Source organism: Cephus cinctus, unplaced genomic scaffold (assembly GCF_000341935.2).
Source record: "Cephus cinctus unplaced genomic scaffold, Ccin1 Ccin1_scaffold0542, whole genome shotgun sequence".
Taxonomy (NCBI): Eukaryota; Metazoa; Arthropoda; class Insecta; order Hymenoptera; family Cephidae; genus Cephus; species Cephus cinctus.
The window spans coordinates 158,102-175,168 of NW_014333200.1; the positions used below are offsets into that span (position 1 = coordinate 158,102).

The 17,067-nt window shown below is 36.5% G+C and overlaps 3 protein-coding genes across 6 annotated transcripts in view; 2 read left to right on the top strand and 1 right to left on the bottom strand.

Moving 5' to 3' along the window:
• The window catches only part of LOC107268390 (glutamate decarboxylase), a 16,277-nt gene extending 10,521 nt beyond the window's left edge, over window positions 1-5,756 (bottom strand). The window contains exons 1-4 of one of the 2 annotated variants that reach the window (XM_015741128.2): window positions 5,596-5,756; window positions 4,789-4,875; window positions 4,474-4,564; window positions 2,536-2,772 (exon numbers count right to left, since the gene is read on the bottom strand). In XM_015741128.2, the coding sequence (XP_015596614.1) occupies window positions 2,536-2,772; window positions 4,474-4,564; window positions 4,789-4,845 (385 nt within the window). In that variant the 5' untranslated portion in view covers window positions 4,846-4,875; window positions 5,596-5,756. The remainder of the gene's footprint in view (window positions 1-2,535; window positions 2,773-4,473; window positions 4,565-4,788; window positions 4,876-5,595) is intronic. The other variant, XM_015741129.2, reaches the window with a different exon arrangement.
• Window positions 5,757-13,736: 7,980 nt separating this feature from the next.
• On the top strand, window positions 13,737-14,552 carry LOC107268383 (SIFamide-related peptide). Of its 3 annotated transcripts, none has more exons than XM_025085706.1 (3): window positions 13,737-13,862; window positions 13,954-14,098; window positions 14,175-14,549. In XM_025085706.1, the coding sequence occupies exons 2-3, from the start codon at window positions 13,966-13,968 to the stop codon at window positions 14,273-14,275; spliced, it is 234 nt and encodes a 77-aa protein (XP_024941474.1). In that variant the 5' UTR covers window positions 13,737-13,862; window positions 13,954-13,965; the 3' UTR covers window positions 14,276-14,549. The 3 variants fall into 3 exon arrangements, with proteins under 3 accessions (XP_024941474.1, XP_015596587.1, XP_024941475.1); XM_015741101.2 differs by having other exon boundaries at window positions 14,184-14,542; XM_025085707.1 differs by having other exon boundaries at window positions 13,797-13,862; window positions 13,959-14,098; window positions 14,175-14,552.
• A 593-nt stretch (window positions 14,553-15,145) lies between these two features.
• Window positions 15,146-16,700, top strand: LOC107268384. The gene is made up of 6 exons (XM_015741103.2): window positions 15,146-15,188; window positions 15,601-15,671; window positions 15,880-16,076; window positions 16,140-16,236; window positions 16,304-16,424; window positions 16,499-16,700. The coding sequence occupies exons 2-6, from the start codon at window positions 15,620-15,622 to the stop codon at window positions 16,551-16,553; spliced, it is 522 nt and encodes a 173-aa protein (XP_015596589.1). The 5' UTR covers window positions 15,146-15,188; window positions 15,601-15,619; the 3' UTR covers window positions 16,554-16,700.
• The last annotated feature ends 367 nt before the right edge of the window (window positions 16,701-17,067 follow it).

The window sequence follows — 17,067 nt, forward strand, 5'->3', positions numbered from 1 at the left end:
TTAATCCCTTATCCTGGCAGTTTCTATGTATCGTCTGGATTTTTCCCGTTACATTGTCCTCCTGATAGCAGCAGAAGGACTTAGCCAAGAGAATTTTCTCCTGTAGATGCTCTCGGTATTTGAGCCGTTTGTTGCAGTGTTATTCGCAATTATCTCGGTCGACGAATCGTGGCACGCGTCCGGTGGGGTAGATGGACGTTTTTGGTACAGCGAGAGGACTTTGATAGGGGTTACTTCTTTTTCTTTTTTTTTTCTCTTTCTGTTTCTACATCGAGGGGTCGATGGTCCGGAGCACCCGCATTTTGCGCGTCACACGCGTCGCTGCACCACTAGATTGTTTGCAGAGGCTCTCAAACGGGATGACTCTTTCGCGAAGAGTAAACAGCATCCGTGGTCCAGCCGAGAAGATGAATTATAATTTTCGTCATATAACTTAAATTAAGCGTTTAAAAGGGGTTAGTCTCGTTTTTTTTTGCGTTTTGACTGTTTTCGGGTATGCTTTGGGCAATGTGAAAAAAAATTTTTTTTTTAGAACAATCAATTGATTTACGGATTGAATAGTTTTAAGGGGGGTGTACTGTACCAATTTGATGATGCTGGATCATTTTTCCGACTAATTTCATCGCGGGATGACTATAGAGAAAGAAATAGAGGAGAACGTTGCTGGACCTGTTGGGGGCAGGCCTTCCCCAAACCCTGGTGATAAATTAGGGGTTTAGGATTTGTATGAAGAGAAGTGTGTAACCCCGGCTTAACGTTAATACTGCGCAATCAATCATACCATTCCGAAAACAGTGCCAGTGATCGTTTTATATAGTAGAAGACAGCGAAGCTGTGGCTAAGGGTAGTATTTTTTTTTAATATACACTTTTCAGCATATCTATATAAAATAAGCATATCCGGTATGCAGATAAATTTTTATAAATCCTCGCGTAGTACGAATATGCATATGCGTATTTATGTAAATAAAATTAATTGACGCTTGACTAATTGCCAGTATCAATTGAAATTCCAGCAAGTTCTGATACTAGCCAACTGTACACTAGGTACTAGGGGAATCTGGGGTGCTTTTGCTAGGGATTGTAACGCCCCATAACCCTCGCCCCTATTTACTGTTTCGCACGACCCCATCCCGCTGGGGAAAATCGTGTAGAAATGGCTCTTAATTACACCGATCCTATTGAATTTCCCACCCCAGTTGCGCGGCACGTGCGCAAACCCCGCAAAGTGTCGCGATACCCCGGCCAATCGTAAGCGGCATTGATTATTTTTCAAAAATTCGAAAAAAATTTTTTTAATCGAACGGCTCAAACGATTGCACGAAAAAAATGTATCTCTATGAATAAAAAAAAATCTAATAAGGAACGCAAATTGAAGTTACTTACTTCATCCCTTAAAAATATTACTTTTACAAGTTATTATTAAATTCTTCACCTTTTTTCTTTTTTTCATCATTATTACATCGTGCCACGTGTTCCACCCCCTATCTATCATCTCTTTTTATATCCGGACTGCAATCTATGGTCATCTTAACGACATCACTCCTTCCCCAGCATCCGGTAAAATATCTTCACAGCAGTCGTCGAGCCGTGAGATACGTTCGAGTAATATCCAAAGATCAATATTCGACAGGCATTCTAGGAGAACAGCCGTGGACTCTACGTAGGGTGAAGGACAGAGGAATTCAGGATATAAGGGATGTTCTTGTAGAATGAGAGAGAGGAATGGCGGGGGGGGGGATGAGATAACAGTAGGGCGAATTTTGGGGGTACGTAATCTAATAATAAGTTTTGGTTGCTACCACCACGTATCGTGCACACGTTCCTCAATGGCGAAGGGTGGCGAATCCCCTTTCGAAATTACTTATGTTAGGGTAGGTTTGGTTACTTTTCACCAAAGTCTTGTTATGCTAGGTGTACGCTGCCATTGTGTATTAGCATCCATTCACAGCTGGTAATTTGATTCGCGATAGCGAACTTTTGTGGCACTTCAAATGGCTTGAAGGCTAAGGGTTGGTTTTTCTAATCTCAAAACACAAATCCACTATATACAATGGATTATTGTTATATATACTGTATGTATGTATATATATATATATATATATATATATATATATATATATATACAGTGAGAAATAATATGGAATAATGGATTTTGGATAAGATTCGCACACCCCCAGTATCTATCTGGTTCCCAGGAGTATAAGCTTCCGGTACCCACCACCGCAAGATCCTCCCTTATTGATAGGAGCCAGCTAGTTCTTCCTTTTTTAACTTTCATCCCCCTTCGTCATTTATCACGTTTATAACACCCGTGTATATTTTCCGAGGCAGAGGGTTGCCGAGTATCTTCAACCACCTTATCTCCACCCTGTAGGTACGTATGCTAAATTGAATATGAAATCATGAAGCTTATCTCATTCCTAGGGGATGCTTCCACGGGCAATGCTGTGCGCGAAATATAATCAGTGCGGAGATTGATTAATTTCCGAGTAAGTCGAAAAAAATTTTTTAATTTTTCAAAATATTCACTCACCCGTCTTCACTTGGTACTTAAGGGTGGTTGAGCAATCCAGAAGTAGTTGCTGAAGAGTAACCCCCGAGTCGGGTATCTCCAGGTCCAGGAGTCTGCTCATGTCAGCCGGATGATGAAATTCCAAAACTTTGGCATTGCGATCGTTGGTCGCTTTTACGAAATCCAAAAGGATGTCGACGACCTTCATCAGGAACTCCTTCGTGGCCGGGTACCCTTCCGCATTTTGTGGCAGGATATCTGAAAGGAGACAAAATCACGTCCGATAAGGAAAATCGAACGTAGGTAAAAATTTTTTGGAAATTTTTTTTTATCCTACCTTATTCAAAAATTATTTTTAATACGTGCAAAAAGAAATGTATACCTCACATAATCGCAACCCTTTAATTGTCAATCAAGTGAAATCTCTTCAGCGACAGCACGCAGCCAATTATTCGTCTCAATGATTTTACTCCCATCTCATAAATCACATTGTCAATCCCAATGATGAATCCTACCGTGCGTTTCATTCGGCATCGAATCGAGGCGCGATTAGAATGATTTCACCTCATCAAACAATTGAAAGTATAGACCTATATTGACACACTCTCACTTGTTTGGTGGGATGACACCATCTTTCATCCATGATGAAGACCAAGTCCTGTGCCTGGCTGTAGTCCCCATTAATTTCCTCTATAGTAATTATATAATTATATTAATCATTCCATAGATGCATGCACGATTAATATATATATATATATAAGTCTAAATAAATACGTTTGATATACCTACTGTAAGGGTAGTTTAATCGAGTGAAATACTCGCAGGACATTTCAATGTGCTTCCGGTAAATCCCAGCGAGATTGAACTGTCTCTTTTGGAGAGTAGGACCATAAAATATACTAAGAATAACCCCTGTGCTGAACCCCCCTTCCAACAACCCCCAGTAGCCCTTAGCCATTATCGTAATCCTAGATATAAACAAAGCATGGGGTTTCGCGGGTGCAACTGTATTTTCGCATTGGATGGAATAGAGATTTAATTTATGAAAAAGCTTCGGCAGTCGAGTCTTTGGTAACCGTCCGATGGAAATTGACAAGGGTAGTAACGAATATTATTTTCCTTCGAGCACTATTTGATTATTAGAAAAATATAATTTTTTGGAAAAACATTTTTTTCCAAAATCTCAACAAGGCTTGATATATTATGGGGGTTAAGGGCGACCACGGGTTACGGTCGTCGGTACCAGATGCGGTTGGAACCGTTTAATTAAACCGTCTTGATAGGGGTTGTTTCTTGGAAATTAATTCCACCGATTTACATTCGTATAAGCAGACTGGATTAGGTCTGTTATTCATGGGAATTAGCTCGGTACAACATTTTTTAAGTATTTTTTCATTTTTCACTACAGCCTAAGGGATGACGGTTAACCACCCTTAATTTTATACCGTGGACATGTGTACGCACAGGAAATGAGTTTTACCTAATCTGAATATGTGAGCCAGGAATCGGCCGACGGCACGCACCAACCCTTATCGGCCGACGGCACTTCCCGATGTGCAAATAAAACTGAAAACAACCCTTCCTCTCCCTGCGCTCTGTCCCCTGCGGCATGTAATCTGTCCTCAACCACTCACCCCCATACGGAACTCTTTGGCCTGATCCTAAATCCTCCATTATTATGCACCCTTCGGTGCCGCGAAACTACCCCCGCGCGAAATCACGACAATATTGTGGTTTATAGATTTTGATGGGACGTCAAGAAGTCGAAATTAGGGGTGGCCGTACGTGGCTTTCGGAATTGAAAAATATTCACGGTACAAAATCAATCTACGACACGTACTAAGATACGTACCTCTTTTTTTTTTATTCATACAATTTTCTTCACCTCCATTCAAATTTTTCATGCTGCTATACCTACTAGTTAATAATAAATTTTTTTTTATATAAAACGATACTTACCCGTGTACTTTAGATTGCTATGCTCTTTGGAGAGCGAATAGGTATTTTCGGAACTCATGAGTCTCGTGGGGGAGTGGGTCCTTGCGAAATTCTGCAAATATAAAAAAAAAGATCTAATTAATAATTGAATCTAAATATATATGTGTATATAGAAATAGGGTTTAAAGGTTATAAAAACAATTAATAACTATCGTTGATTCATCATGGTTTAAGCGGCGAAATGGTTAAGCGAGCTTAATCTTGATCTACTGGTCCATGATTAATTTTGAATAAAAAATTGTTCTCCGATTATGCGATGATATGCGTATGCCTTACATATAAGTATTCCTTGATCGCTGTGATTTTAGTGCCGATCATTTGCACATTGTCCATGTCTCTCAGCAGTAGCCCTCGCCTCAGTCCCTACAACAATGAACAACAATAGTTTGTCTTGGTTCACAGTCGTTCGTCTTATCATTAGAAATGGGATCAAAGCAGCAAAGTTAGTAGAAGTATCAAGAAAATGGCGAAGGCAGGTTGAGCGACCAAAGAAACATGGACAGCGTTTGCGTGATAATTCTTATTTTTTATTTTCTGTAAGTCAAAAGACAATATGAAAAAGACTTTGGTTAATTTAAAAGAAATTTATTAGAATTTATCATCGTGACGATGGACCTTAGCGAGTCGATACCTAAGACGCGTGAAAATGAGATTTTTAGGATTAATGCAAAAAAAAATTTCGAATTTTGAAATTGACTAAGATTATTAAAAATAAAATTTTTTATTATTCACTGAAACCGTTATGGATGAACGAAGTGTATCGGTTGAAATTTATGTAATAAAAAATATTACTGCAAGGTAACTTGAATTTTTGAAATTTCTATTGGTAGCCCTTAAAATCAAAAATGTGGATTGTACGAAATAAAAATTTAAAAAATTGCACGGAAAATTGTTTATTGCAAAAGTAAAGACTTGTCGAAGCGATATTCAAATTGGTTTAACCGTACGCCAAGGTAACGGCGGATCGTCAGCCGCAAGTTATCTGGCTTCTAGGAATCCTCTCTCGTGGTTAAGAAAGTCGATTTTAATTAATATTCACAGCTCTAAATTGCCCTAATGCGATCTGCGGTCTGGATGGCTTACCTGTTTCTTTTTCTTGCTGCTTCCTGCTTGGGTTCAGACGAAAAGTGGCAAGGGTTGGTCGTCAGGGCGAGCGACGGGCTTCGGGGTGGTTTCGATGGGACTGCGGCTAACGCCTGGACGTCTACTCGGTCTTGGAGTTCGGCAGAGCAGACCTTCTGTCTGACCCAGTTTTCGCCTTTACGAGGGTGCGCTACGTGGGCGTGGTTTAAGCAGGGTTCCAATACCACGTGGGAGGGTTGTAGGCGTGGCCAGTATAAACCAATCAGCCATCTACATCCCTTAAACTAGGGGTACCAAGGGATGCTGCTTCTACGGAGTCTACCAACATCGACTAAAAGATCATCGAATAAGGAAAATTCCTAAGGTCTGGTGTACGGGTATTTTTAGTTTTCCTCAAAACTAGAAATTACTCGTTTCCTATTTTTAACAAAAAATTTCCCTTAATATACTCTATCGATATAGTGTAATTTTGGATTTTCAAAAAATTTCAATTATTATTATTATATTTATAGATAATACAAAACGAGGAAAAATAGTTTTTCTTAAATAACTTTTTTGAAATTTTACTTATTTATTTTTCACCATATATCGGGAAACTGTACAAGATAATATGCAATATCTTGTAATACAATGTACCTTCATTTTTATTTACCTATAAAGTACCTAGTTTTTTTTATTAACACGTATTTAGGTTAGCACGAAAAATATTAAACATTTTTTTGTATCGTTACAACATATTTTCCTCGATATAATAAATAAGTCCCGTCTGCAAGTATATGACGATCGTACATAGAGTATAGTATCTTTAGGAAAACTGTCTTGTATAGTATAGCAAGAAGAAAAAGGCCACTGGCGTTCCGAATGTCTGACGAAACGTGTAATAAGCAGTCGTGTGCAGAACGAATGGTGGAAATTCAATTGCGAGCGTGATTTCCGTGGTAAATGTCGCGACGCCTGCGCCAGGTCGGTTTGTTGCCCAAGGCCATAAGGGATGAACGCGAAGGGGTGGCAGGAGACAGGGAGGACAAAATGGACGGTAGCCAATCGGATAGCGAGGCAAAATGGCCGTTGGAGGATTTAATCAATACCTCCTGTCCTCCAACCCTTCCCAGTGAGAGAAGAGGTTCTTCCCTCTTAGAAAAAGACCAGGAGCGTACCTATTTCCCGGTAGGAATTTCTTCGTCCTTTTATCACGACCTCATTCTTCTTATTCGCCATTCTACCCCAGTACCGCTAACTTGCGTTACCCTGGACGAATAAGAATTATCCGAATTTTTCATCCCTTACGTATCCATCAATTTGAAAAAAGTTTCGTTAAAAATTTTTTTTTTTGGCACTTAAAAAAATCTACCCCTATTCGGAATTAAATTGCGTATTTGAATTATTTCAACAGGGTGACAATTGTCAGGGAACCATAAAGCTTCGTTCACAATGGCTAATTCAAGCTGGTTAAATAATGGTAATTGCGTACGCTCCTGGATGAGTGGCAGGTATACGAATCTAAAGAAAAAGGGGGATGCTGCGCGAAAAGCGAAGAAAGTTCTGGGGTAGAAAATCCTCTTGTTGGCGTCGGTGGTTGCGAGAAGGTCGAAGGTGGTCCGAATCTCCTCTAGTGATTTAATGCGAGCCCACAAGGTGGGATCGATCCTCTCTAAACCACCTCAAGGAATTTTCAACCCTGTCGGAGGCTGAAAGTCGTGGAGGGTGGTAATCCACCTTCTCTTTACTTCAACGCTGACGTACTTGAAAGTAAAGTTTAAATTGAAGGCCCTTTCTGCCCGTGGCAGGAAAAATCTTTTAAGATTCTCGGGAGGACGGATGACGGAAGAGTGAGGGGGTGAGATTTTTCTCAATTGTCCAAACTTTTCAAAAAACAAAAATTCTTCAGGCCAAAGAAGTCAGATTCATTTTTGATTTAAATTTTTCGACAAAATTTTCTTCGGTTCAGTTTCATCCCTCGATATCACCCCTAGCATCCGGATTCATCTGAAAGTAAAAAAAAAAAATGTTAAAAAAATATCCTCGTATTGATAAAAGGACTATGTGATTATTGTTCCTTTTGATATTACTTGCCAATTTTTTTTTTTCCAAAAATACCGTACCCTTAGCCTACAAGGGTTCTTTGTTCTGCCCATTCTTATTGTTCCGTGTCCATTAGACATGTCGTGCTGGAAATTTTGAGTATGGACTTTCTATTGAAATAAAAAGTTGACAACACATTATGCACAGCTGTACGTCACAAAAACCTTAATCGACTTGGCGAGAATATTTGACAGGAGTGAAAATTTGACAAGGCCCTTAACTTGCCACTAGTTCTTTTTGTTGGCAGTTTATGCACAACTCGGAGGGTGAAGGCTGAGATTAGGTTGGCTTGACTGATCGTGGCTAAGTAGAAACTGTCGAGTGGCAAGTTGGCGAATTTTAATGAGTATGTATAATCAGAGTAAACTTATACTGGCACAATTTCTCGTACGTACATTGCGATAAGAAAACGACTGCCCAGCAGAGATAATAAAAGATCATGAGTAGAAATCCTGTAGGATTTAACAAATCCAAAGATAATACCAATAACTGTATACGATACGTGTTACATCGTATGTACAATCTGAACAATTCGTCATAGCATTTTGCTGATATGAACAAATACCACAATATTCGATGACAAAATATTTACGTGACAATAGAAAATAGAAAATATATTGCATGTAAAATAATACTAGTAGGATTTATGTCATAAAATATATCCTGTATACATATATATATAATATGGCAAAAATTGTATATTCAAGATATACATAAAATAAATTTGAAAATATATTTTCTACTATATTCCACCTATGTGACGTTTCCGTGAAGGTCCCTTATCTCCAATACGTATTGGACGTTACTGTTGACATTTTGGAAACTCTCCAACTGATCCAAGAAGATACTACCAACCATCCATTAATACAGTACAGTTATAACATAATCAGTTCTCGTTAGTGTCAGAAGTTATGACGTACATACCTTACTTGAATACAGTATACCAGTAACCATAAAGTGCACATCAATTAGACGTAAAACAACACAGCCACAACGTTAATTAATTTACCAAAAGTACAAAATACTTAACCTAATTTCCCAGCGATAAATTCACCGTGGACGCCATTAAGTATACCGAATAGTAATTTAATGAAAAAATAAAAGGACATCCTCATATATTACGTCTAGAATATTTCACCATTTCGAAATCCCGGTCGAGGTTGTATCGAAGTCGATGGAATTTTATTCCACACTATGTATGCATATATCGTATATACTACAATCCTTAGTAGAAACATAGTGTAGCAGTCAGACAGTAGTAAGTAGAAACATACCATATACACCACTTACGATCTCTAATACGATAAAGTGAGGGCAATCAGTGTCGGTCAGATAAAATTCATACAATATTCAATTCGTTTGATCAGTTGAAATAAAAAATATAGTAATAAAAATTTCTATTTTTTTTATATCAATATTATCCATCAACTTTTGATTCAGTCGACGTCACTGTATTATATACATGGATTAGCTTGAGGTACCATGCATACGGTTTATCTTGTTCCTGGCATTTATTTTGTCTTGAGTAATGTTTAGAGTTGTATAGTTGAGTAGTTGAATAGTTGAACAGTTGAATAGTTGGATGCTGGAAGAGGAACGTCGGAATTTCACAGATCCAGGCGAGGTCGACTACCATACTAGGCACTTCTCCTGGGTATTGATTTGCCATCAGTTTCAGATGACGCCCGGACTTGGTGGGTGTTACTCCGGAGGTTGCTAGGGTTGGTCTTTCGGGGATGGATTCTGTGAGAACATCCTACACCCCTTGTCAACGTATCCGGGATGTGATGGGGAGTCTGCGCATTGCTGTGCTCTACTCTGAGAGAAATATCATGACGTAAAAGACGACTGGAGATTCAGTCTGCCGGGTCCCTCGGTTAGGAGTAGACAGACTCCTTGTTGCATGGACCAGATATTATTTGTGATTACTTCCATAGGCATTCTGGGCCTGAATTCTTGACTGGGTCGAACGTAGAGGAGACTTGTGGAGATATGACGTTTACTTGGATATTCTGAAAATAGTTACAAGGAGATTGAGAAGGGGAAACACTTCAAAATGAAGGATGACTGTGGGGAGGATGGAGAAGATGCGGAAGATCATGCAGATTCTAATGGTGAGTATGATGAGTGTTGATGAAAATTTTTGAAAAATTTGAGGTTGTTGGAAAAACGTTTTTTAATTTTAAATTTCAGAATTTTTGAGTGATAAAGGAAATAGGTATTTTGATACTTTATCTTTGAGCCAAAGAGAATAATTTTTATTTATGGGCAGTTTTTTACTTTTGCTTATTCAAGATTATCAAGGATTTCACAAATTTGTCAAAGAAAATTTTCAAAATAGAATATTTTTACCACGGATACTGTGTTCAGGTGGCTGCATCTGTATAACCGGGAACACAGGAAGTGGTGTCCCCTGTTGGTATCAAGATCGATTCATAATTCCTATACCGATGGAGGATGTATCGTGGAAAGTACGGCGGCTTATCAGCCAATCTGGAAATCGAAACGGTTGGAATGATTATTGGGTGAAGATTGGATCCTGAGGAGGATCACAAGGAAGAATAAATTCACATATCCTGTAGGGTTAAGAGATCCTCTCGAATTAGATGAGTTAGCTGTAAAAGAAAGATGAAGAAACATTTTATTCGTTTATTTCGATTATTATTGTTTTATCAACAACAAAAAAATACGTACTTTTAATATTCCTAAATGACGTACCACTTTATAAAAAATGCACTTATTTCTCAAGCACTATTAAAAAATGCACAAGATTTATGATATACATTTTTTAATTTAATTAAAAAATTATTTTAATTAATTAAATTATTTTTTTCTTTCTCGCACAGATTTGTCATTAATGCGTGTATTTAGTGTAGTTAAAAAAAAAAAATGGAAATTCTATAATACCTGAATTATATCAGTGTCGAAGGTTTCACTTTAATGGGCGCTGAAGTTTGAGAAAACTTAAGTGTCTAGGACAGTCTAATTAACGATTTACTCCTAATTAGCGTAATTCGGTAAAAAAAAAAAGGGGGCGAGGCGTTACGTAAATTTATACCGAATACAGATGTATCCGCTTTAGTCGTAAGGAGTTAACACAAAGCCGAGTTCACACGACGTATATATGACAAGTACTATCGTGGTGGATTTCGAGATTTTGGAATTGCATAATTAGTGAAAATATATATTTTTTTTTCAACGTGTGAACGCGGCAGGGGTGTGCAATGTGTGTATTATGCAATAAACAATATACGCGATGCAAAAATGCTACTATCAGCCAATTTCGCGATCGTGTCAATAAGCTTTAACCATATAATCGAAATAAAATAAATAAGTACCTTTTACAGGGAATAAATTATAAGGAAAAACAACAACCAAGTCTTCCATTAATAATAAAATTGGCTGCACTGGATTAACTAAAAGAATCCGGGAAGAGCCAACGCGAAAGAGCGATATTTTGGTAAAATATATAATTTCATTAAAACTCTATTTCAAAATACAGGTTAAGCAACGAGAGGAACGTACAAATATAGAAATTAATTTAGCTGTTTTATAGATAAGAGGATAAAAAATATTTATTTATCCATTGTAAAAACACTCGTTTCAATAATTCACCAAACTATCGTACTTTCGCTTATAAATAATTATTAGTATAGAAATAATATAAAAATTTATACGTGATTAATATCTCATGCAGAATTATCGGTATCCCTTCGAATCTAACGATCCGTGGTTTACTTATTTTTCAAAATTTTCTAATCGATTCTCCTCGTTCTTCCTACGCTAATTAATAAGTATCGCAGTAGTTAAGTTGATTATGGCATGCCGTTTAAAAAGTTGTGACGCGACAATAAAACGTAGCTATTAGTACGCCTGTGCGATATAATTGTCTATTTCGTGCTTCGAGCATCGGCGACGAGATTAATTTTTGAGAATTTCATTAATAAAGTTTTTCTCAAAAATCGAAAAGTCGGTAGTGAGAATGCATATAATATACGACTATAGTCGATCACAATTGGGGCTATAAACGCATTCTGCAGTGTATAGTAATACAATATATCTATGTATAATAATAATATAAATATTTTCCTTAATGTTTATACAATTATGGTAATTTAAATTTGTAAGTCTACTGTATTATTATATATAATCGTAATTTTATTTGTACGATTAATAACTGATTACCGTTAAAGAAAATGTATACGTATAATGTAAATTATGTAAATAAAAAATGATCGATGCCACATTTTATATTTCATCATTAAAATTTTCTAAAAGTTTCTCACTGCATTTTCGAGTGGTCAAGAAACTCGGTTGAGTTTATAAAAATTACTTGCACCAAGTCAACTTTGATCGTTGTACGAAAATCGAATATGTACCAAGCTTATGTACCGAATACGTACCTTATATATGACGCAGTAAAATGTTGCCAATCGAGAACGTTGTAAATTATATATATATGAATCCTTTTACGAATTTTTAATATTGGCATATCACTATTTCTGACACTATAATGACCATTTTCTTTTTCCTTAAATAATTTTTACCTAATGGATAGCTATGCCCAATACCACGTGATATCTTCCGGATACGGGTATCGGGAACGTATCCGGAGATGAAAAAACTGGCCATGAGACTTTGATTGTAATTACGTAATGCCACGTGGCATGATTTGTTCAAGTTTCTGTTCCAGCTTTCCATAGACACCTTAAATACTCAACACGTTGACCGTCACATAAGCCATATATGGTTGACAGTTATTTCTGCAGGTATGGGTTACGACGAACCGCGAACTTGGGCCTCATGGGAAACAGTTAATTTACGCTGGGATGTCAAAGTGTTAACCTGGCATTTATTCGGCGGTCACGGGAGTCTAAACGTGATAAACGATTGTGGGCTGCAGATAGCTGAGCTTCTAGGAGATGTAACTTTCGGTTAAGTGTTTGATAAGGTTAGCAAACAATACCTTTTACGAAAACATGCATTAGAAGGATATGGCCTGTTTGTGCCAATAAAAATGTAATTTGTTACCTGGAATATAACGCTCAGCACATGTCGACGGAACTCTAGAAATTCCTTAAGAAGAAATGCTGTGAAAATACCTTGCAAAGAAGCTTGCATCTAATGGATATCGACCCCTGTATGATTACAATTTCTTACACTTGAAGACAAGCTTTTAGTTCAGCAAAGACTGAGAACAGTATGTTCAGGATAACGTAGTAGTACCTGCTTCAACTCACAGGTGGCAGCATTCTCGATGATGCGTCGGTATGTCAGACTCGCATGATACTGAATACGCCTAGTCTGTTTATCTTGAATCAACGATTCCAGATAAACTGCAAATACCATATGAAGCTACATAATAAACATAATCCAAAGTTTACCCTATTCGGCAGACGATATATACTACAGTTACCGATCGAGCAAATATTTGTTGGGGTTACAGAGTAGAAAAAACTGGTATAACAATTTTCGAAAAGATTTAACTCTCAGGAAGATCAAAGTCCCTCTCTCTCAAGAAAAAAAAAAGAAAAGAGATATTGTACCTGCAAGAAGTTTTTAATGTAAATATCAATATATCACAAAAACTTTTCTAAAAGATACAATTCCAATTTTAACGACTATCATCCATCCACCCTTGTTTGCTCACAATTAATTTTAGTCACGAGACAATACTTATTTCCCAAGTGGTAAAGTATAATCAGGATAGTCACAATTACATTATGTTCCTTGATAGCTCCACGTAATACGCTATTGGATTTTCTGGATCTCACGAGAGTCCCTGAGGTTATCTAGGGATGGTATAAAAGGATGGACATTTTTGTAGGTAGTGTCAGTCATCTGCCATCCATCTTCTGGACACGTCTATACCGCAGCAGCACAGGTAACAAAATTTTGAAAATCTCCTACCCTTAAAACTTGTCATCCCTCTTTTATCACTAGAAAATATTTCACTTCGAAACACCATAGAGATCACATGAAACATGTAAAATCAATAATCAATTTTCCGAAGTCATCAAGAACACGTATGCAAATAATGCTTCACAATTACTTGTAATAGAGGCACTAAAATCCAGATAGACTCCCGCTAGTATAAAAGCTCGAAACTTTACTCAGAGAAGCATCACTCAGTTGACAACAGTCAAAGAAGTACATTGATTCTTTAAGAAAGTACAACGAGCCAGGTAAACGTAGAAAATAAATTTCAAAAAACACTCCAAACTTTATAATAAAAATATTAAGAGTTTTACAATAAAAATATTCTTTTCATTTAAGTCAAGCTTCAAAATGGTTTCCATCCGCGTTATTCTCACCATCTTCGCCGTTCTTGCAACCGTCGCCGTCCTCAGTGTGAACGCGGCTTACAGAAAACCACCCTTCAACGGCAGCATCTTCGGCAAGCGATCCAGCACCGTTACAGGTAATTAATTTGTTTACTTGTTACCGACACACGCAACCAAATTATCGACTGATAATTTTTCCTGTTTTACCTACTGACGGTACAGATTACGAAGTTACCGGAAGAGCCTTGACCGCGATGTGCGAAGTCGCCAGCGAAACTTGCAGCGCCTGGTTTGCTCACCAAGAAACCAACTGAACTGATAATATTTCGATCAAACAACACAGTCGGATACGAAATTAATTGATATCGATTAATATACCATAACTGAGCCCTGCATTTAATCATACATTTACCGAATGTTTCACCGCTTTCACAATACCTTATCATATTAAATATTTAGATAAATAAACGTTATAAATAACGTTGGATACGAATGATGATTTATTTTAATGAGATAAAATTAATATAAATTCAATTACAATGATCGCCTTTGTTTCCACTCATTATCATTACACTGTATTCGTTCATGTTGTAATAAATAAAGGATTTTGATTGATTAAATATGTTTTTATTATTCGTTATATCACTACTTATCCTTCCTAATGAATATTTACCTTCTTTATCATTTTACAATGTACCATTTCGTGTTTTTATTTTTTTTTTTTACTATAGCAGTTCGCAATGTTTTATAATCTGATGTTTTAGATCGAACGATTTGATATGGTAAGCACGTTTTTTTCACCTGCCGGGATAAGGGCTACAATACTACTATATACGTCATGTGTAGGCGAAACTGTGTACAATGACAAAATGGAAAAGAATTGTCTTGTCTGATTTTTATTTTGCATATATTTCACTTCAAAATCCTTAAAAAAATATTGACAAATATTTAACAATTGTATGATTGAAAATTAATTATAATTTAATATAAATTAGTAATTACTTCTTAATTAAATAAATCAGTACATCATTGCCTGCTACGATCGACTATAATTTCCCGTATAACAGTAACAAACTGTTTCTTTTTTTTTTACCAACACAAGCAAGTATCCAAGACCCGTGCCAATTTACAAGTTGGACACGACCAAAATAATTAATCCGAAATTAATCCAGTATAAATATGGGAGTTCAAAGCCAGTGAGAGTCAGTCTTGTGATTCTATCATCAGGTAAGTAAGAAAATTATTCCGATCGGTAATCTGATGATAATAAATTATACAATTTTGTAATATATTTAAAAAATCATATTTACCTTATTCTTACGTTAAAAAAATTTTGCACAATTTATCAAGTAGGAAATAAAAATATAAGATCGAGGCGTGTTGTATGTATATTGAAGAAATACGATATCAAGATATATTTAAATATCAAGAGTATCGAGAAAACACTTATTTGCGATACTCCGAGTTGTCACGTTCTACTGTGCTCAGAAAAATCTTTTCTCGCGATTAAAGTTCAGTTTTCACAGAACTCTCGAACGACGCGTATCCGTCTATTCTTTATATTTGTATTACGCGAATTGAACCTTCGAGGTGTTGTAATAATATTTTATTTTTAATTCCAATTTTCTAAACCTCACAGGCCTACGATTTTTATTCCAATGACGACGCAATTGAAATCACGTGGTTGTGCCAGTGTTTCTCTCATTGGCGGTGAGTAATTAGTATCTATGGTTTATATATATCTGATAAACTCTATATATGTGTATATATATATACTATATATGTGTACGCCTTGAAGGTGGTACATTTATGATAAATAAATCTGTACATAAAAATGATATATTTTGTAAAAATATTATTGTATATAATTAAGTAATATTTGAATTAAAAAAAAAAAAATTTTATTATTATTTTTCAGCGACTATTCTAATCTTAGCCATGATGGTACTCAGTGTAGAAAGTAACACAGTGAAGACGGAGGAGGTGCCGGAATTTTTTATGAATGCTTATAAGTCAATTCCAAAATTTGAGAAACGCAGTGGAAATTTTGAAGATTTCTTTTTGAAAGCATCCAAAAGCGTGCCGAGGATTGGTAGACGCGGAGGATTCGCACCGGTAATAAAATAATTTTTTTTCTCAAAATTTTTGTTTTATTTATCATAACCATTTTATTCGTAGACGTCAATTAAATCAAGTGGTTCGTGGCCGTGGTACAGAAATTCGGATTCATTTCAAGAAGCTGCGAAAAGACCCGTGGAATTTCCACCAGTCGCAGGTCAGTTTTTAGTGATAAGATTAAATAATACAATTTTCAATTTATTTTATATTTTGTTTTTATACAGGAGACGATCCGTGGTCCTGGGAGAATTATTCGAACGCCTTAGAAAATTCACCCGAATTTTTGAAAACTCTTATGAGCCTTTATGCGGCAGATTCCTCAAAGTACGGAACAGCATACGACAAGTATAATTAAAAAAAATTTTATACCAATCGATCAAAGCTAATTACAAACCAAATTAAAAAAAATTTTTTCATAGCGCACAGCAAATTGTGCAAAGGGTAAAGCGTACGGAAGCTAGCGAATCGAAATGAAAAATTGAAAAAAAAATGAACCCCAACAGGACGATTCAAAATGGCCAAACAAATTTAATATAATGATAGTCAACGCGCACTCCTTTTTAACTGTATAAGAATCATCGGTGACGGGGCAATATTTCAAATAAATTTTGAAGCATCGAATTATTTTTTTTTTAATTTATCCAATATTCGTCACTATGGTGCAAGCGTACCTGTACGCGTTTACGTAAAAAAATGTGGTTTGAGTGGAAAACAAAAAAATTCTCAAAAAACCAACTTATCGATTTCACCACATGTAGCAGCTGCTTGACACAACAGAACCGTAAAGTCACCAGTGAAAAGGTGCTTCCGCAAATCAGCAGAAAAATCGCAAAAATATATATCATCATGCACGAGAAAGATTGCACAAATAAGCCTACCATTAACATCCACAGTATCCACCCCTTTTCTGACACCTATAGGACAATCCAGTATCTCCCAGCCTGAAATCCACTTCTTCGCTAATAATTAGCAGCACGCGTACCAATCG